The sequence below is a fragment of the Xiphophorus maculatus genome, chromosome 12 (assembly GCF_002775205.1).
Source record: "Xiphophorus maculatus strain JP 163 A chromosome 12, X_maculatus-5.0-male, whole genome shotgun sequence".
In the NCBI taxonomy this organism is placed as follows: Eukaryota; Metazoa; Chordata; class Actinopteri; order Cyprinodontiformes; family Poeciliidae; genus Xiphophorus; species Xiphophorus maculatus.
The window spans coordinates 18,868,317-18,889,026 of record NC_036454.1 but is presented as its reverse complement, the minus strand read 5'-3'; the positions used below and the strand labels follow the sequence as shown (position 1 = coordinate 18,889,026).

The 20,710-nt window shown below is 41.3% G+C and overlaps 1 protein-coding gene across 3 annotated transcripts in view; it reads left to right on the top strand.

Annotated features, from left to right (window-relative positions):
- epg5 (ectopic P-granules autophagy protein 5 homolog) overlaps positions 1 to 20,434 on the top strand; it is a 28,079-nt gene extending 7,645 nt beyond the window's left edge. For 2 of the 3 annotated variants that reach the window (XM_014470621.2, XM_023343610.1), the window contains exons 11-46: positions 147 to 297; positions 389 to 550; positions 636 to 793; positions 996 to 1,147; positions 1,440 to 1,580; positions 1,682 to 1,843; positions 1,929 to 2,051; positions 2,150 to 2,412; positions 2,493 to 2,633; positions 2,729 to 2,873; positions 3,284 to 3,481; positions 3,633 to 3,740; positions 3,824 to 3,946; positions 4,418 to 4,584; positions 4,673 to 4,909; positions 4,991 to 5,114; positions 5,184 to 5,328; positions 5,898 to 6,069; positions 6,180 to 6,342; positions 6,424 to 6,566; positions 6,682 to 6,838; positions 7,072 to 7,266; positions 7,357 to 7,570; positions 8,273 to 8,442; positions 8,564 to 8,771; positions 8,893 to 8,968; positions 12,472 to 12,575; positions 12,669 to 12,844; positions 13,961 to 14,185; positions 14,251 to 14,460; positions 15,524 to 15,668; positions 15,774 to 16,016; positions 16,831 to 17,044; positions 17,132 to 17,350; positions 17,964 to 18,078; positions 18,169 to 20,434. In XM_014470621.2, the coding sequence (XP_014326107.1) occupies positions 147 to 297; positions 389 to 550; positions 636 to 793; positions 996 to 1,147; positions 1,440 to 1,580; positions 1,682 to 1,843; positions 1,929 to 2,051; positions 2,150 to 2,412; positions 2,493 to 2,633; positions 2,729 to 2,873; positions 3,284 to 3,481; positions 3,633 to 3,740; positions 3,824 to 3,946; positions 4,418 to 4,584; positions 4,673 to 4,909; positions 4,991 to 5,114; positions 5,184 to 5,328; positions 5,898 to 6,069; positions 6,180 to 6,342; positions 6,424 to 6,566; positions 6,682 to 6,838; positions 7,072 to 7,266; positions 7,357 to 7,570; positions 8,273 to 8,442; positions 8,564 to 8,771; positions 8,893 to 8,968; positions 12,472 to 12,575; positions 12,669 to 12,844; positions 13,961 to 14,185; positions 14,251 to 14,460; positions 15,524 to 15,668; positions 15,774 to 16,016; positions 16,831 to 17,044; positions 17,132 to 17,350; positions 17,964 to 18,078; positions 18,169 to 18,351 (6,032 nt within the window). In that variant the 3' untranslated portion in view covers positions 18,352 to 20,434. Of the gene's footprint in view, positions 1 to 146; positions 298 to 388; positions 551 to 635; positions 794 to 995; positions 1,148 to 1,439; positions 1,581 to 1,681; positions 1,844 to 1,928; positions 2,052 to 2,149; positions 2,413 to 2,492; positions 2,634 to 2,728; positions 2,874 to 3,283; positions 3,482 to 3,632; positions 3,741 to 3,823; positions 3,947 to 4,417; positions 4,585 to 4,672; positions 4,910 to 4,990; positions 5,115 to 5,183; positions 5,329 to 5,897; positions 6,070 to 6,179; positions 6,343 to 6,423; positions 6,567 to 6,681; positions 6,839 to 7,071; positions 7,267 to 7,356; positions 7,571 to 8,272; positions 8,443 to 8,563; positions 8,772 to 8,892; positions 8,969 to 12,471; positions 12,576 to 12,668; positions 12,845 to 13,960; positions 14,186 to 14,250; positions 14,461 to 15,523; positions 15,669 to 15,773; positions 16,017 to 16,830; positions 17,045 to 17,131; positions 17,351 to 17,908; positions 18,079 to 18,168 lie in introns of those variants that run through there. The other variant, XM_023343611.1, reaches the window with a different exon arrangement.
- Positions 20,435 to 20,710: the final 276 nt, after the last annotated feature.

Here is a 20,710-nt window from a genome sequence, read left to right as displayed (position 1 = left end):
GGTCTGATTTAACTTAAGAGAGTGAGAAAAAAGGTGTATGTGTCTCTTTATTCAGTCTATGTAAACTGCTGGTTTCAGCTCTGACAATGAGCCTATTTAATGTTCTCACCTGAACCTGATTAAGCGACACCTCGCTCTGCCTCCAGGTGTCTACGAGCCTCAGGCCTGCTCCAGTCAGAAGATGATGCGTGTCTTTGCCTTTGCTTCCTCGCTCGTTGAAATTCTCGCCCGTGGCCTCCAGACCTACAACAGAGCTCGCTACAGGCAGCTGGTCAAACGAATAGGGCACATCATCCGGTCAGTGCTGGAGTAGCAAATTTTGCTTGTCTGCTTGATGGTCTCAGAAAAGACAACAACTGAAAAGTTTTACATCCCTTGTGTCCCTCAGAATGACAGTGTGCTACGTCAGTGACCACTGGGCCCAGTATGTGAGTGTGACTGATGCCAGTGGGTCCAGCTCTCACGTTCACTCCTTAACTCTGGAAAAACTGCAGCTGGAATATGATCACCTCTTCCTCAGAGCTGTTTTGCATGTTCTCAGAAATAAAAGGTGAGAAAAGCCATTCTTAGGTTTCTGTCCCATCTTGGAAACAATTATTTAGTTTTCATTTATTGTCTTTCTCCTCTCTCCTCAGGTTGGGCATTTGGTTGTTTATGTCTGAGATGCCCTACGGGACGTTGTCCAGCTCTATGCTTTGGAAGGTCCTTTATGTCATGCAGTGTGCAGAGACAGCAGGACTAGAAACTCTCAGCACTGTTGGAGACACACAATCCTGCATTCAGGCTCTCAGAGGTATTTTTATGCACACAGTTCGTTCGATATGTGACCTCTCCACACCCCAATACCTTTAAATAACAGACACTTTGTACTGATTAATTTTTCAGCACAGCCACACTTTGATGCATTTTGCATTTCTTTGGCTGTAGGACTTTAAAAAAGGATGTTATCTAGGTCAATCTGAGTTATCAAGGTAATGGTTTTGTGTATGCTCCAGACTTGAAGCACCAGGAGAGATTTGAAGGGTGGTTGTGTGAAGTGAACAGTTCTGATGGCATTTCCCTCCTCACTGCACTGGCACACATGGCGACGCCCACTCAGCACTTTGACCCCATGTTCATTACAACCATAACTCTGCTGATTTACCAGGTATGGGAAGGAAATTCATAATTAAATGAAAAACCTAAGTTAGTTAAGTAACTAAAAATCCATTCAGAAGGGAAAAAATGTTAGATTTTTCATGTACAGATGTAAATACGTGCAGTGCTTTTCAAAAGTATTTGTACTCTTTAAACTTATCCCCATTTGTCAATTTACTATCACATGTCAGTGTATTTTATGAGAATGATAGACCAGCAAAAAGTATTAATGATTATCTCTTCTCATTTAACACCGAACAATAAGAATCTCCTTTAACTTACCTTCTCTTGGTATTCCTCAGGTGTCTTATGTTAGTTTGTCGACCAGAGAAATTTACTCTAAGGTGGGGAGGGAGCTGCTGGCTGCCATAGCAACAGCCCATCCTTATATCATCTCTGTGCTCCTGGAGAGACTGAGAGACACCATCCAGTCTGTGGGAATGGTTAGTCCGTTAAATAATTATGACAGAATTGTTTTAAATGAATAAAAACATAATACATTCTCAGATGTTACATACACTAGGTTCTGTTTTGTGCGTTTCAGATGGCTTTGTACTTGTGCAAAGAGCTTCCCCTGAGTCTGTGGAAGCCGCAGAGAGAGGAGATATCTGTGATTGGAGCCTGGCTGCTCCAGAACCCCCTGTCTGCAGTGGAGAACAGACTGGCTTGTGTCATCCTGGAGGGTCTGAACTGGGGTTACACTCAGGTGGTCACATGTGCACTGAATTGTTTCTAAACTTGTTGGAAGTTTATAAATGTCTACAATGTTTTATTTTAAATTTATTTTACAGGACGGCTCTTTGGCGCTGGCTTCCGTCCTCCACAGTGAGGTGGCTCTGCTGGTGGCAGAAGCCTATCAAAAATATCTCACAGACAAACCATACAGTGGCCTCATATCCGAGGGAATCAAACAGGTGACGTGCTGGTGTTTTTTGGGGGGGTTTTTTGCAAACAGCTTTAACACTGAATTCATTTATTACTTTCAAAAACGTCTCCTTTTTTCCACCTGTAGGTGTCTTATCTAGCCAGCGTTCTTCGCCTGGGTGTGTCTCCAGAAGCGTCCTTTAGTCAGTGGGCGTGGCAGCTGTTGTTGAGGCTGAAGCTCCATGGTAACGCCCAGAACCCTAAAGGGGGCTGGACGGTACCGGCCTTGGCTTCCAACCCACCTCCAGAGCTTACCCATGCTCCCAGCATGCACTCTGTTCTCAGGGCTGTAAAAGCTGGCCTCCCTATTGGTTGCTACTTGTCCCTCGCTATGACGACAGTGGGACACAGGTTTGTTCCCACTCGTAGAAGGTGTGAGATTTACTTTTAGGAGTTGAATTAGATGTCATTTGTGTATTTTATTGCTCCAGTTTGGAGAACTTCTGCACCGATGGAGTTGAATTGCTAAAAAATCTGATTCAGTCCCGCTACCTGAGAGCTGCTGTGCATCTGTTGGATAACATCCTGCCCCCCACCTACCCTCTGAGCTTTTACCTCCTGAACAACTCTCAGTAAGTCAGGAAGATCTTTGACGTACCATGTGGAGATTACAGCTGCATCTTCCCTCAAACTAACATGTTTTCCTGGAACTGTCGTCTTCTGCCAGCTTTGTCAGCTGCATCCAGCTTTTCTTGCAGTACGACAGCGTGTGTCCTCAAGGTGTGACGCAGCAGGTCACACACCGTGTGGCGCCGCTGCTCACAGGAACCAACTACGGGGACAACGTCCGTCTGCTGAACAGCGTCATTCAGGTACATCATTATGGCTTTTATAATGAGAACACAACAGATCCGAAGTTGTCAGGAAGTGAAAAAGTGAGATCTAAAGGGTAAATTCAAACTATTTAAAGTGAAATTTTTAGTTCTGAGCAGAAATGTACATACATTTCAGGTTTTATTGATACATTTGAACTTTTTTTTTCAAACTGAGAACTGAGTATAAACAGAGTGAATTATTGGCACTGTTTATGGATAGATGGTAGCAATGTCTTATGCCAGCACTAAATGAAAGAACGCTGAGATTGAAAAGGATTTTAGTTTTCATGGTCTTATTTTCCCCACAGGCTTTTTTGAAAACCTGTAATGAGGGTGTTGGATATTTCAGAAGAAAACCAGAAGATCTTTTATCTCTAAAATCTGAAAACTTTTGTTTTTTCTGTCAGAGTCATGTGACGGAGAGCTCCCGGCCCGGTCGTGTCGGTGCCGCTGCCGTTTTGGAGTTTTGGGTGGGAATCCTGACCCAGCAGAATCTGTGGTATCGTGACAAAACGGTTCTGTTCCTCATGGATCAGATCTGCTGTGCTGCCTTTATTCACCACCAGGACGAATGTGTGCAGAAGCTCCTGTACCAGCAGCATAAGGTATCTGCAGTGTTTACATAATGGAGGGAATCTTGTGAGGCCAATAGTTGGAGATGAATACAGCTCTGTAAACTGCCTTCGCTGTCCCGGTGGTGGTGAGGGATCCTAAATAACTGCACCATAGATCTCTGAATATTCTTTGTTTGCGTAGAATGCTTTAGGTTACCATGGAGATCGGGGTCTGCTCTCCTCTCTGGTTGGCTGGATTGCTGGAAATGCCACGCCGTCCTTCATCGAGGGCCAGTCCCTGAGCGGAGAGGTACAGATTCCCAAAGCTACAATCCACACAGGTGCTGTAAGTGGTGTTTGTCCCGGTTCTGACCGCGCTGCTGTTCGCCACAGGTTTGGTTTGCTTGGCTGGTCCTGAACACGGAGGCCATGTTTGAGGAAGAATCTCAGCTAAGACGCTGCATTGAGAATGAGCTGCTGTCCGAGCCCAGCATCTCACCGGATCAGGCCTTAAAGGTAGATAGATGCACACTGAAATGTTCTGGTTTAAAAATTTACTTTCTGTGTTGATGTAGACATTAGCTGCAGAGAATATGACTCAGGTATGTCTAAAATGTTGGTCCATACCAGAAAAACCCAATCATTTTAAATGAACTGTGCCATTTTTTAAAGGTGAACCTGGTCAAATATCCAGTCTGAATAATGCTAATGATGAACAGTCAGATTTTTAGTTTCTCAACAGCTTGCTAATTGAGATTCAGCCAAGTATTAGTTGAACTGCATGTATGTATTTGAGCCCATATCTATGACTAGTTATGGGCTCAATTCATTTGTGCGCCCAATTAATTTTTATTAAAGTACCAGGAGTATTGTGAAAGTTGTCTCCTCAGAAACAAAATATTAACTTATTGTAAATAAATACTGTGCTAGTAATTTAGCTTTATAAAGCTGTGGTACGTGACCAGACCGTTTCTGTGTCTGAGCCAGAAGGCGCAGCAGAAGCTGAAGTTGCCTGTAGCCCCGTCTCTGCAGCGGCTTCAATTGTACCGCTGGGCCTCCCAGGCCTTGGCCACGCCACCGGACCACCCCCTCCTTCCCCTCATCTGGCAGAAGTTCCTGCAGCTCTATCTCAGACAGCCTGGACCAGAGTATGGGTAAGATGAATTTTCTAATTAAAAAAAGATGTGCAATAAGAAAAAAAATGAGAAAAACAAACGCTTCTGTTTCCTGGTTTCCCACCAGGCTGGCTGCCGGGGGATGCATTGGTAGGAGGTTCTTCCAGACTTCTTCTCAGGCTGCTTTGCTAAAAGATCTGAGGCAGAGGTTACAAGAGGTGTCAGATTTCCACCACACAGCCAGCCATGCGCTCAGGGTGCCCCCACAACACACCCCCTCATCAGAGAGCCAGGAGGACGAAAGCCCCCTGAATCCCCAGCCGCTCTACCTCACCTCTCCCCAGCTCCACTCAGAACTGGTCCGGTAAGTTCCTGACAGCGAATTTAGCTGCTGTCGTTTTAAAGCTGCTGTTGTCTGGTGAATCTGCTGATGGTTTTCCTGCAGGTTGTTTGGCGTCTTCGCTCTGTGGCTGGATGACGAGACACTGCAGAAGCAGGAGGTTTACCTTCCCTGTCTGTCACCAGAGTACGAGCCTCACAGACTGGCTCAGGTCATGCAGCGGCAGCAGGTCAGTGACTTTCTTATTAACCTGTAATGGGTCATTATTTTTCAGCTGAACTGGGTGTTTTTTCTGTAGGAGCTGTGGCTGGAGTACGTGGACCAGGAGCGTCTGCAGTACGATGAGCAGGAGATTTTGTCTCTGTGGGAGAAGGTGCAGAGTGAGCCGACCTTCCTGCAGACTCAGAACCCGGGCTTCGCTGACTACACCGGCCTGAGCAATGGTATCAATCTGAGCCCATCAAAATTATAAACAATCTGCATCAGTAGGCATGTAGTGATAACAGTATGGTGGACAAATATTTATGTCTTGGAATTTTAAAACATACTACAAAACACAAAATCTTACCAAGTGTTTTTGGTCTATTTTCTAGTGCAAATATCTTGGTAAACTTGAAATAAGAATAACTTTTCAGCTAGAAAATTGAGGTTGTTTTAAGTCAATAATTCTTTTACGTTGATGAAAAAGCACTAGCTATAAGTGAAATAATCTGCCAACAGAACTTTTTCATCTGTATTAATGAATTATTGACTTAAAACAAGCTCAGCTTATTTGCTAAAAAGTTACTTGTAAGTTAGTATATTTGAAATAAGACAAAACTAAGATATTTCCGCTGAAAATATCCATGTTGTGTTGTATCCACGTATGATCCGTTCGTAAATGAATCCAAATAATCCTTTTTTTTCCCCATCTATCCATCCATTCATCCATTTGTCAGATGTAAACTATGAACATGTGAATAAGCGTGTTCTAAAACATTCTTAGAGTATTTCTGTGTATCTGTGGATTCAGCCCGAGAGCGCATCATGTCCAACCTGGAGAAGCACCCAGTTCCACTTCCAGCTCCTGATCTCCAGCAGCTCCAGGCTCCCGTGGCCGAGGTTTCCCCCTCCTGCCTCACTGACTCGAAAGCTGCTGCCAGACTTTTACAGCAGGACCTCAGCGTTCTACAGGACCAGGCCAGGTACATGTCAAAAACAGTCAAGCATATTGTTGCATTTACTTGCAATTTGTTTAAAAAAAAATCCCCCAAAGATTTCTTTTTGTTTTAAAAATATTTCAATTTGCTTTTAGGATTGCGGTTGCACGTGAAGCACAGCAGGTGGCAATGGAGCAGGAGCTTTTGGAGAATCTCCCTTTGCTCTTCAAGAACCGACCAGAGCAAGTTAGCATGGCCCTGGAGTGCAAAGGGAAGGGCGGCCAGCCGTGTCAGGGCGCAGCAAACATCACCGTCACGGTACGACCCGTTGCTGCGTGAGAAAAATCACGTTAGAGAATCGTTTTGTAAAACGACCCTGAAGTGTGTGTATCTGCGTAGTGTGAGCGAGTCCAGAGACAGGAGGCGGTCCACAACCAGATAACATCTCTGCGTAGAGACGTCAAGAAGCTGCAGACTGATGCTATGGCTCCTCCACCTCAGAGCCTCGCCCAAGCTGCAGTTCACACCGAGAACTTCATCACGTCAGTAGAAATACACCCTCCTACTTCACACAATATCAACAATACTATAAGGGCAGTTGAGTGCAAAGGAAGAGCTTCATTAGTTTAAAACACTTGTTCCAACTTCTTCACTCAGAGCTCTGGTGAATATTTATAAAGCTCAGAAATCTCCGGCGGTGCAGCAAGTCGGTGTGTCCGCCTTTTACCAGGTGGTCTCCTTTGTGTGTGAGGACACCCTGCGACACCCACCGACACGCCAGTATCTCTCCTCGTGTGTGGAGATACTCGGACAGGTGGGAACTGGACACTCACACACACGCCTTCACCCAAACCAGCAAGTCTATTCAAGTACAGGTCATCCTTACACTGAGAGTTTGTTAACCTAAGTGGGTTATTTGTTAAGGTTTCGATTGTTAGCATGCTATTTGGAGAATACAAGGACTGAACTGAGAATTATTCTGTTCACTTTTTTTCTTTCAGTAGTTTCTCATGAGTTTAAATTGATAGTTGTGGTTCTGCTGTCCAGGTTTTCATCCAGGGCAATCCAAAAGAGTGCGGTCGTGTCCTGAAGACCATCCTGGAGCACCGGCTCCTTTGTCCCCTCCTTTCCCCTTTCTTCACTCCGAACGCAGCTCCGGATCACTTTGTCTTCCTCTACCAAGATGTGGTGACATCCCTTCACCTCGACACTGCTGACATCATTTTTATGCTGCTCACTAAGGTTTGCTCTCCCTTGAAAAATAAAACATGACAAATCCGCTACAGACATACAGTACATATAACCCTGCACCTTGTCTGTTTTCTCCTGCAGTTCGATCTCTCCCAGTGGCTGAATGAGGCTCATCCCGTGTTTTCGGAGAGAACCCGTTTGCTGGAGCTGGTCCACGGAGCTCTGTGTGTCTGCGGCCGAGACCCCGAGTTGGAACTCCTCATGCCTTTTCACCTCTTCGCCAAACACTGGACCTTGCTTTTACGCCACCATTTTCCCGACCATTACAGCGACTGCCTACGTCTGCTAATGACCAGTAAGTTTAGATTAAACACTGATAAATGCTTGGTTTAGTTTAGTTATATGTAGCTATTTTTTCATATTTGTCCCCCTGTAAATTAAATCTTTGCTACATGTATAAAGCATAGTGCAGTTGTTCGCATAAAGACATAGTTAATGTTTCCAGTAGGTAATTTGTTCGTTTTTCCAGGGCTTTGCAAAAGCACAAATATTTATTTTAGTTTTTAGACTTAAAGCCGCAAACTTTAATGTATTTTATTGGAGTTTATTTATTATAAACAGGTACACCGTTTTGATTAATTTGTAATAAGTGGAAGCAAATGAATGCAAAGTCTTTTTTAAAAAACCTTTTAAAGTGCATGTCTCTGTATGTACATTAGAATAAAAGCGAGCCTGAAAATGCATGAAAATGTCAGTTTATGTCAGACTACCTGTATCCATTTCTTGTTTGTAATGTTTGACATTACCAAGCCATTACTCTTCCTGCAACCCAGACAGAAAACCGCATTTATCCCCCTGAAATTGTGCCTCCTACTCATATTTTTACCAGCAGAAGATTATACTGATAAATAAACAAGATGGAGGCTGAATCATTCTAAGGAGTCAGACTCTAATCTTCAATAATTTGGAGAAAATCATGAAGATGAATAGAATGTATCCTGCGTATTGATGTTTGATGTGTCGTTTCTTTATTTAAATCATTTTATGATCTCATCAGGTTCTGCAGACCAGCTGCTGAGTCCAGAGTGCTGGAAAGTGACCCTGCGAGTGCTGGGCTGCTTGCCTCCAACCCGCAGCTCTAAGAACAGACCTGAACCGTCGTTCAGCTCTATGGTTGGCGCCACAGCTTCCCCTTACCGATCCCCCATAAGTCTCTCTCCTCAGCAGGTAATCCCTGTTGGTGGTTTTGTATTTTAACTTAACCTTTTTTTTATTGTTGAAAACTATTCTGTAGATGACTGAATGCATTTGGAATAATCCACAATTTTATTTATCTGATTGCCATCAGGTGGAGGAGACTGTGAACTGGCTGAGTGACTACTTCCTGCGAAGTCGCCTCAGTAAGGCCGACCTCCGCAGCTTTGGCCTGTACTCCGCCTGGGTTCCCTACATCAGTGATGTCGTTACCTTCTGGGAACATCTGACTGGTTGCCTTATCAACACACAGGTCAGCAGCTGCACCAGAGAGCCAGTAGGCAGCAACAAAGTAACGAAAGGTAAAAATACAAACGACTGCATGTCAGAGAGGAGAAAGCTGGGAGTGATTGACCTTTTAGTTTCGTGCAGATCCTTTTGTTTGCTGTCATTATGAAAGAAAATGTGTCATTCCTCCCACAGCTCTGCAGGATTTGCACAGTAAGCTGGTGAACTTGTTTACGCCGTGGATCTTTCCTCTGGACACTAATGATGCCGGGTAAGTGTGTTACAGCATCTGATCTTCTCTGACTGTACGAAGATCAGAGTTTTTTTTTCCATTCAAATTTTTATTAAGGAACAACATGGAGGATGTGTATCTCCTCTATTCACAAAAGGTGGTACAATCTTATACTATCATCCATTCAGTTTGTTACATTAAGCCATACAACATACCCCTTCCTGTGATTATCCCACAGGTATTTAGTGTTCCATTTTTTCCTTTTTTCCTCCTCTTCCACCCCAATCCCTCTCAGAAGAATGGGGAGGAAAAAGAATGAACAAACCGATACCACATCGTGATAACTTTTCCGAACTGTAAAACAAATGGTCTACACCGAACAGAGTAGCTAAAGAACAGTGGGTGTCACCTCATTTTCATTAGTTTCAGATCTAGTGTTCATGAAAGTTCGCCATGGGGTCCAACATTTTTCAAATTTGTCTTGCTCCAGTTTCAGTGCAAATGTCAGTTCCTCCATCATGCAAATATCTTGGATGATGTTTATCCAGTCTTGTTGTGTGGGCGTTTTGTCAGTCATCCATTTCCAAGTGATTGCTTTTTTACTCGCAATTAGCATTATATTGAATATGTATGTTCTATAGAATCCCTTTACACAATTTGGTCGTTTGCCCAAGAACATAGTCTCAAAGTTTAGAGCAAAATTGACCCCAATAACATTCTCCACACTTTGTTTAATTATCCCCCCGTAGGAAAGTAGCTTAGGACAGCTCCATAAAATGTGAAAGTGGCCAGCTTGTTTCGACCCACATAACCTCCAGCATGTTCTGTCTGCATTTCTGCCCCTCTGAGCTGGTGTTTTGAAGAAACGTGTAACAGTCTTCCAAGCAAATTCCTTATATGCTAGTGATGATGTACATTTCCATCAATTATTCAAAATATCTGACCAGTCTTCAATGTGAATTTGGCAGTTCCCTTCCTTGTCCCATCTCTCCTTTATATACAGTATAATGTATACCCTCCTTCCAGGTTTTGTAGTTCATTATACATTTTGGATGTTAATTTATTAACGTAGGCTGATTGATACGATTTTAGAAAAATATTCAATATGCCAACAAATGTTCTGTCTCGTTCATTTTTATTTGTTTTTTCTAAATAATGCCGGATTTGTAGATAACTGAAAAAATCTCTGTTATCAAGACCATATTTTTTATATATTTTTTAATGTCTTGAAAGGTCCTCAGACAGCCTTTATGATATAAATCATTGTATTTTACCAAGCCCTTTTCAATCCATTTTTAAAAAATAGTATCTGTTTTATTTGGGGTAAAATCTTGATCATATGCTATCCATCTGATTGGTACACAGGATTCTTTGTTTTCTTTTACTAATGTTGACCCTGTCTTGAGTGCTGTTTCTGAACATGGATTGAGTTCTTTAAGGTCTTTTGTTAGGTCTATATTTCCAATTGCTGCTTGTAAGGGGACACCATTGCTTATACATTCAATCTCCTTCCATTTTGCTGTGTATGAGGAGTCACACATCTCCACTAATGGATTTATTTGTGCTGCTTTGTAGTAGTTACTCATATTTGGGAGAGAAAGGCCTCCTTTACTTTTATTTAACTGTAGAGTTTTAAATCTAGTCCTTGGCTGTTTCCCTTGCTAAATAAATCTTGAAATCAGTTTGTCAATTTCTTGGAACATAGATTTGGCTGGTTCTTCTGGTAGTGTCTGAAAAAAGTATAGTAGCTTTGGCAGCATCATCATTTTGATAGCTTCTATTCTCTGCATGAGACCCAGATAGGGCAACAGGCTCCATCTGGATATGTCATTTTTTATTTTAGTCATTAATGGGTCATAATTTGCTGAGACGATATTCCTTGGGTCTTTAGGAATGGTCGCTCCCAGGTATACAATTGAATCCATGTCCCAATTTATTTTGAAGTTTTCTTTGTCAATATTATCGGGTGAATATTTGAATGTCAAGACCTGAGATTTGTGGGAATTCAGTTTATAACCTGAAAATTTCCCATAGTCCAACAAGATTTAATGTAATTCTGGGAGGGATTCTTGGGGTCTTGCCAGGTAGATTAAAATATCGTCCGCAAAAAGCGCTAATTTTTGTTCATTATGATTTAACTTTATGCCGTGTATTTTGGTGCTTTGTCTGATCCATTGTGCTAAAGGTTCAATAAATATGGCGAATAGTAATGGGGACATGGAACATCCTTGTCTGCACCCTTGCTCAATTTTTATTTCTTCTGATAGCCCCCCGTTAATCCGGATCTTACCTGTAGGCTTGTTGTACAATTCTTGAATTATCTTTATAAATTTACTGGAAAAGTTGAATTGGGACAAGACTCTGAATAAGAATGACCAGTCTACAGTATCAAATGCTTTTTGTGCATCTAGACCCATTATTATTGCTTGCTTGTCAGTCTTCTTAATATGGTTGATCACGTTTAGGGTTCTTTTAATATTGTCTCTGGTTCGTCTCTTCTTTATGAACCCTGTCTGGTCTAAGTTTATTATATCTGGGAGGATATGTTCTAGTCTTTTAGCTAATATGGCTGTGAAGATCTTATAGTCTTGATTAAGTATACTAATTGGGCGGTAATTTGAACAGTTTAGTTTTCTTTACCTTCTTTTGGGATAACTGTAATTGTTGTTTCCCCCCAGGAGGGAGGAATTTGTCCCCCATTTAAAACCCAATTAAATGTTCTCAAAAGAACAGGAGACAATTCTTTTAAATAGATCTTATACCATTCAGCACTGAATCTATCTGGTCCTGGTAATTTTATAAGTTTTAATTTATTTATTGCTTTTTCAATTTCTTGGGATGTTATATTTTGGTCAGAGCTTCATTTTGTTCATTTGATACAGTAGGCAGCAACAATTCGTTCAGTAGTACGTTAGCTTCGTCCGTTCCTTCTTGTTCTTTTAGGGCATACAATTTTTGGTAGTATTTTTCAAAGCATTTTCTTATTTCTGTACCTTTATAGGTAACTTTATTAGTTACTGGTTGAAGATCAGAGTTTTGTGTGAACCAGAACAGACTCTAGAAATGGCAAAACATTAACATTTTGCCACCCTATTCTTGCTTCTTTACTGTTTTATCTAGTTAGGAATCTGTTGTTTTAGAAATATTTTATATATAAAACATTCAGTGGGTGTATGAGGTAAGTAGATCTCCTGGTTCTAAGCTTTTACATATCATCACATATTAAAATATCTCTTTTCCCTCTTTTTATTTGAGGCCGCTCTCTTCAGGTCTCAAAGAAAAAAAGTGTTTATTTCAAAAGTTTCTGAGAATGCAATAAAACATGCGAGGAAGGAAACCTCTTTTCAGCAAACAGAAATTTGCAGCAAGATTTACTGTTTCCTCCTAAACGGATTCAAGAACCTATAAAGAAATAGAACCTGGACAAACAAAATGAACTACACACGATACCACAAATGACTAAAATGTACAAAATTAAAGCTGAAAAGTCGATTTAAAGGCTATAGTGAGAAAATCCTGAGATAAACATGATTGTGTTCCAGTAATGGGAAGTGCTACCCCTGGCTGGAGACGGACGCAGTTGCAGCAGGATGTCTGGTCGGTCTGTACGTCCAGCTCACCGACACACTTCATCACAAATTCAGAGGTAAGTTTTTCACTACTGGGAGAACAAATCCCAAACGTCTTTCCTCTCCCTAATCTGACCCCAGGTGTTTTTTTTTGCTCGTTAATTTTTCAGATCGCCTGCTGCCTGGACAGAGAGGGGCTCTGTGGCTGTGTTTGATGCAGTACTGTGAGAGCTGCACCTCCCCCCGCACGCCTGAGTACCTGCTGTACCTGTACCACACACACCTCCGCAGCCTGCCCTGGAGGCACCTGCATCCTGACACTCAGCTCATGGAGCATTTATTCAATGTGAGACACAGTCTGACCCCTGATTGTTAATCTGACACTTGGAGCCAGCTTCTAATATCAGCAGGAGATCCTAAAATGGACCAACTCTGCTTTGCTGCTAAACAAAAGAAAGGCAATTATCTAGTAAAATACACAGGTTTCTATAATCCAGACACAACTGTAGCAGTTTAATAATTGGAAAATGAATCACATTATCTGCCAGTTTCAATAGTTATATAAAGTATTTACTTTATAAACATTTAACTTAAGCCATTTTTACAATAGCTCAAATAGATTGTTCATGTTCTTTCTTACCTGACGTTTCTCAAATCATTATTGTATTTAGTGTTTTCTCTTCCCTTTAAAATAAACCAAGAAGACACAAAAGTATATTGAGGTGGAGGTTCTTAAAAAGATATGTAAATACTTAATGTAAATGCCTTTATATTCAACATCTAATCTAACTTTAAATTTATTCAAAATACTTTATTCTGGGCGTGCCGTGGTGGCGTACTGGTTAGCGCGACCCGTATTTGGAGGCCTTGAGTCCTCGACGCGGCCGTCGCGGGTTCGACTCCCAGACCCGACGACATTTGCCGCATGTCTTCCCCCCTCTACTTCCCCGTTTCCTGTCAGCCTACTATCATATAAGGGACACTAGAGCCCACAAAAGACCCCTTGGAGGGGTAAAAAACCCAAAAAACTTTATTCTAAACTTTACACAGGTTTTAGTCTCTTCAGACCAAAGCTCACATTTCCAGGTAATGTGGCATCAGAGATTAGCAAGCTACATCTTTCTGTTTGTGACAGTAGGACAGAAACGTTTCTCTTTCCTGTTATTATTAACTCAAAACTGCAAATAGATGACATATAATTAATGATTTGGAGACTCGATCCCAAGATCTCACTCTTTATTATTATAGATTGCTAAAGTAAAACCACTAAGCTTATTTTAAAGTGATTTTGTTAAAAGAAACAACTTTGGATTTCCCCCCTTTTTGCAGATGTTTTACTCATTATTGTAACAATTTGTCAGTGTCTTTCTGTATATAGACGCCACTAAAACTCCACTTCTTGCATGTTTCTCGATGTGTTTTGACAGAGCAGACAGACTTTCATTGAACTTTATGCCTTCAGGTGGAGAGAGGAAGTCCCAAGAGCTGCTTCCTGTTCATGGGTGAGCTGATGTGTGAAGTGAACTGGGTCAGTGTTTTAAGCGACCACTTAGAAGCGCCTCCCAGCTCTACATCATATCCGGCTCTGTCATCCGTGGCTACGCAGAAAGATTCGCACACCATGTTGGTCTATCTGTTATACATGTTGGTGTTTCTGGCCAAAGAGGAGCAGCTCCTCACTAAACAGGTGAGTCCAGATGTCGAAAACATCAAGATGGTGTCACTGTTTACTGAGTTCATGTTTCCCTCCAGGACTCCCCTTTGCTCAGCCTGCTGGTTCAGTCCACATCTCTGCCTTGGTACCAACTGGACCTGTCTTCATACCAGGGCATTCTGGGATATGTAGGCACCCACTATCCTCCATCTTTGCTGCTCAGTGGTGATTCTGCCCCCCAGCTGCTCCTGAAGTTACTTCGTGGTGCTGCGGGGCTCCATCCACATCCCAGTGAAGCTCCACACCAGGTCTGATAAAATAAGGCTTTTTATTTCCTAATAAACAAAATAAGAATTTTTTTTCCATTTTCCAATTTTGGAAAAGTATAGAAAAGATTAAAGCAGTCATTAAAAATAATTCCCTTTCTGTGTTCAAATACATAAAAATCTTCTTAATTTAATTTAATTTTTCAAAGAAATGGGGTAATAATCTGATTACACAGTGCAGTTCAAGAAAGCCCCGTTAATCTGATTCATTTTGGTCTTAATCCTTCAACAAACAAACGTAGTGTGTTGATAGAAGTTTGATAATCGTGCAAAAATTGGTGGGTGTATTGCACCAAAGTTCAGTGTCACTATCTTGATACTCAGAGATAATCTGTAACAGAAATGCATTCAGCTGTGACAGATTTTTTTTTTTTCATCTTGAACAAGCTAACAAGCATCACTGTCATTCATGACATGATTTACACATTAAAATAATATTATTTTTATGTTATATTTTGAGGAAATTAGGATATTTATACATATATTATCCATTCTCGAGGAGGGAAGAAATATAAGGACTCAACAAAACCAGGAAAAGGAAAAAGCTTTAGCGCTACGAGTATAAAAAGTCATTAATATTTTATTATTGCATGGCTCTTGCCCCAGACTGGCACATCTTCTGTTTCAACTTGGAGTCTTGCATCACCCACACAAAATTTAGACTTTAACAATCCAGATTTATTTTCCAGCCCTGATTTACATACATGAAAGAAACACATCTTATAGCTGCAGCAGCAAATCCTTGTTCCTAACTATTTTTGGAAACCAGCTGATGCAACGCTCAGATTCTTTGTCTTGTAGCATGCTGCTAATAACAGGTAGAATCAGCAAAAAAAGAAAAAAAATCTTTAAAGAAATGCATTCATAAAACAACTAACTTACTGTGAATGTAGAAAATGTTTTATGTTTTGCCTCTTATTTCACCTTTTAATAAAAAAGAAAGAGACATAAATAAATAAATCTGTTTCTGTGAAAACATATTTTGTCACTGTGAATAATTTCAGCTGAAACCAGAGAAAATCTGACCTTCTGTTTGTACTGTCAGGAGGAAACCCTGAAGGCCGGAGGCTACGTCTCCTGGTCTGTGAAGTCACTGGTGACCCTGGAGCAAGGAGGTGGGATCAACCTCGGCAGCTTGGAGGCTCAGCTAGAGACGCTTCTGGAAAGCGTTGTAACGTTCAACCCACCAGGTGTCCTGTCCACCTGTCCTCAACAGTCTCTTAGTGACATCATCTATCACCTCTATGATTCTCATTGTCTTGGGTTCATCTTTTCTCTCGTTCTTCCCTCTGTAGACGTGGGCTTGGAGCAGAGGCACATGGCGTTCTGTGGTCTTTTCAGCGACGCCTTGACTTTGCTCAACGGAGTCGGGGTCTCGACAGGCGAGGCGCTGGCTGCTCACGTCATTACCTGGCTGGACAGGAAGGGGAGGGGCTGTCCCATCCTGCCTTTACTCACAGCCTGCTCCCGGTGTCTGGCATCAGTGCGACACATGACGCGCATCATGGAGGCCTGCATCACAGCATACTTCAACAATTGTGAGCAAGAGTTGGTTTACCTATTGTTCATTTATTCAGTTCTGCTTTAACTTTTGCACATTTTTGCATGTTGTAATCACAAAGTTCAATTAAGATTTTTTTTGTTATTATTTTCTGTGTTTGCGACACGAACAGAGCCATAATTGTGAAATTGAGGAAGTAGGAAAAAACTTGTTGGAGAAGGTTCTCTGGTCAGATGAGAACAAAGTGTCTACATGGAAAATGCTAACCCTGCACCCTGGCCCTGAACACATCGTCCCCACGTTGAATTGAAGGATTTGTTTCAAACAGATAGAAAGGTTACATACGGAATAATTATGGGAGAAAACATGTTCAGAGCTGCAACATGTGAAACTGGGACAGAGCTTCACGTACCAGTCAGGGAAAAGCCCTAAATATGCAGCCAGAGCTACATTGGGATGGTTTGGCTTAAAGCATAGTCATGTGTCGTAATGGCCCAGTCAAAGTCCAGACTTTAATCCAACTGAGGATTTGTGCCAACACTTGAACATCACCCGTTCACAAAAACTTTGTTAAATTTTTATTTTTACTTTATTTTATAAGAATGGGCAAAAACCTGAAATTTCACTTATGAAATCTGGTAAATATCTACATAAAAGACAATAAAAATGCCACATTTCCAGATTTTCATTTGGAAAGAAATCATTTAAAAATAATCCACCTTCCAGTTCAGAATTATGTGGATATTGGTGTTAAAATTCCTTTTGCTGGTGGTTAAAACACGTCAAATAAACCTTATTTTCTTTCAAGTCATCCTAATTTCTGAACTTTCTGTTTTTTGTGTTGGTTGAAGCTGAGGAAGAGTCTGTTGGCTGGGGCCCTGTGCTGGCATCACTGCAGGTGCCTGAGCTCACAATGGACGACTTCCTCTCCGAGAGCCAATCAGGAGGCAGCTTCCTGACGCTCTACGCCTTCATCTTGCAACGCCTCAATAGCGAATACACAGCAGCCAATCAGAGGAGGATCCTGGCTCTCATTAGCACATGGACCACGCAGGTCTTCCCCAGGTTTGACCCTAAGTTTGACCCTGTTATGTTCTCTGCATCCTGCAGCCTGTTAGAGACATTCATCTGGAGGTTCTTGTCTGTCTCCAGCGGTCCGGGCGATGAAGCTAAGCTGTTCCTTTGGTGGCACAAAGCCCTGAACCTGTCAGTGGAGCAGCTGCAGCCGCAGGCAGGAAACACTGAGGGGTTAGGGGTCATCATGGGGCTGGTGCGGCTGCAGACCAGGCTGCTTCAGCTGGGAGAGGAAAGGCTGAACTCTGGGCTGCTGGGAGCCATAGGCCTTGGGAAGAAGTCTCCAGTTTCTAATAAGTGAGCTTCCATCTATTTATTAATGGATAAAAACCCCTTAGAGTCTGTACTGGTTAGAAGGGTTTCTATAAAGTCGATAAATAGTAGTAAATGTAGTCATCTTAGGCCTTTAAAGGGGTTACTAAATAGTATTGAATACTAGATCTTCAATTATAATTAGGTAAACCTTAAATTTGTATATTATTTTTAAGCAAATTAGATGTGTAGATACATAATACAGATAAAACCAAAGTAAATTCACAAAGTCATATTTAACTGGCTTTGATAATCGAGTGAGTTTCAATCTTAAATATGATGGCACATCAGGGCCATTGTAGATAGAAAAAAAAGTAAATTTCTGCCAAAAATTTTGAAAAGTGAAAAATTTGCTTGAAAATTTTTGACATTTCAAACTGAAAAAATGCCACTTTTTTTCTCTAACATTTCTGAGATTAATCTCAAAATGTGAGTTTTTTTGGCATAAATGTATTTTTAAATAGCTTAAATAACTCAATTGAAGCCATTTTTACTTCATTCTTGTGGGTAGTAGTCTTAAAGAGCCTTAAATTTTGCTTCCAGAAAGATGCAGAAATCCTGATGTGACACCGTCGATAAGTGATTAATCTCTGTATAGATTCAGGGTGGTGGTCCGCAGCCTGGCAGCGTTCCTGTCCATCCAGGTGCCGTCAGAGACCGAGCTGAGACTCCAACCCACCACAGATTTACAGCTTTCTCCAAAAGCACAACAGGTATGCACAATAAATGCTTTTTTATGCCACTCTGCAATAGTTTCTTAAACATAATTTGGACTTCCTGTTTTGTCCCCCGGGTGGATGCAGATGTTGGGGATGTTGGAGATCATGTCCAGCAATAAGCAGTACGCTGAGCTACAGGAGGCTTTAAATAAGGCAATCCAGTTCATCCGATACCCAGGGCATTGTGTCAAAGATGGACCCCGCCTCCTGGCCCTGCTGGTTAACCTTCTGTACTCGGACCTCAGATATCTGCACGTCATCCGTTAGCCTTGGTTTTTTCTTTTTTTTTTTATTCTGGCAAGCAGCCTAAATGTGAAAGACTTCAGCCTCCTGCAGTTGAAAGCGGGAGAGTAAACATCTGTGGAAATGAGAAGATGATGGAGCACAAAGTTTTCAAGAAGTGACGCTGATCCTGTTGTTCTGCCAGTTTGGGCTGTGCATGAAAGAAACTGCATCATGACTCTTGACAGAAATCAAAATATTTAATTTTGTGCCAATCTCTGGCTTTTTTAGCACTTTACTTCTGTGTCTCTTGTGTTCATGCCTCGGCAGTTTGCTTTGAGCAACATGTGTTTTTATGACTTGGAGAGGATGTGGCGCATATTTATTGATGAATAAGAGTTTCAGCGCTGCGGTGTAGGTGTGAGTTTTACACCGGCATGTGAAATCTCAGCAGAGAAAAAGATGAAGGGTCCAGAGATCACTGGAAGCATTGATCTAATAGGTTGGTAGTTTAGTAATGTGTTCTTAAAATATGTCGGGGAACCTTTGAGGGAAGCTGGATAGTTTTTATCTTTAGCTCTTAGTCAGTCTGAAACTTCTTAACTCTTTGTACTGTACGCATCCAAATGCTTCATTCTTTTTTCAGTATTATTCAGCCAAAAGTGCTCTATTTGCATTTGCCAAAGAGTAGTTATTGTTTTTCCTTTGCTCATTTTGCCTAAGTCCTGTTTTCATCTATCTGTGTTCTGAAAGCACACCAAGCACCACCTCCAATGTGCCCAACCACTTGGCTTCCTTATAAAGTAGTGTACTCGCAATGTTATACAGATGGCTAATGCTGCAGGTATTTCTCATAGAGAGAGAAAGAGAGAGAGGGGGAAACTGTCTGAGCTTACATGCAATCTAGCATTTACAGACCTGAAGATTTTCAAATTGAAGCGAACATTCAGACTGTTTTTAACTTTTAATCACTCTCCTCCGCTCGTTTCTCCTGCTGCTCTGTGCCATCTCAAGAACAGCCGAGCTGCACTTCAGCAGCCTGGAGCTCGTTTTATCGCCGATGTCGGTGTTATATGGGGACTGTTAATGTCGAAAGCTTTTCTCTCTTCTTTTTTTTTTCTCCTTGTAATGAGTCACTGATCAAGAAATGCTCTGCTGGAAGGCTACACAGGGTGGGGGGAGCTACAGAGCCAAGCTGCACAAAGGAGGCAAGACAAGTAAATAAAGTTGACTGAATGTATCACCGCTGTGTTTCGATGTCCAACCTACTGTTTCGAGATCATACCTGTCTTATTATGGTAGGAAACTTCTGAGACTGACTAAACATTTTAGTAAAACTTACATGGAAAAACATCTGAGGGAGTAAGTAAGGTTAAACCCATAAAATAACAGGGATTTGATACTTTATAAGGTTCCACTGATCAAACATCAAAATTATGTTTTAATTTAGCAGAAATAAGTTGGTGATGAAATTTGTGGTATGAAGATTCAGAAAAAAAGTTTAAATGATAAAACACACGAATAACCAACAGTGAAGTGACTAAGCATCTTATTTTAACGTTTCTAAAAACATTCAAAAGTTTAACATTAATTCAGATCCTGATTTGACAGAAAACTGGACATCAGTTCATATTGTAAAAGTTTAATCAAAACACTGTTCCTCAATGATAAGAACAAATGAGTCTTAATATTGTATCAATGCCATAAGATAACTTCAATCATTATCTATCAAATGAACGTTTGTGGTTTGAAAATTTAAAACCTAAATTTCTTACCAGACATATTAACTAAATCAACAGAATGGCTCCAAACACACATTTTCCTATAGCAAGAGTTTTATTGTCAAGGTCTGGGAAATCTCAAGATTTCCTGTAAAGCAGGAAATGTGGGGGTTTCTTTGGGTAGAAGTGGCTCAGATAACCCAAGGAAGACTTGTTCATCTCTGAGTCTGATGTTGAAACTTTGTTGTGATTTTTTTATCTGCATTCTACTGGAGATCCTCATCCCTCGCCAAGCTGAGGGTGTTCTTTGTTACCAGACATTATGTAAACATGTAGAGCAGAGTTATGCTTGTGGTGTTTTCCATATCTGCCTGGGCCACCAATAAATGTGGAGGGTGCTGCTTGTATGCTAACATTTTTTCTTTACTTCCTCCTCACCCTTGTTGCTCTTTTCACAGCTCACAGTTTGTGCACCGGTGTTTTAATAAGTCCTAAAATCTTAATTTTCTGCTCCCAACCTTTCTGGTGTTTATAAAGCCATTACAGCTTCGTTCGCTGACAAGCATCAATGTGACTGGATTTCACATGCTGTCATATGTTCCTGAGGTACAGTGCAAATTTAAAAAGAGAGCTTTCACGCAGAAAAATCAGGGGGGCGGTCTGTAAATGGAGCTTTGTGCTTT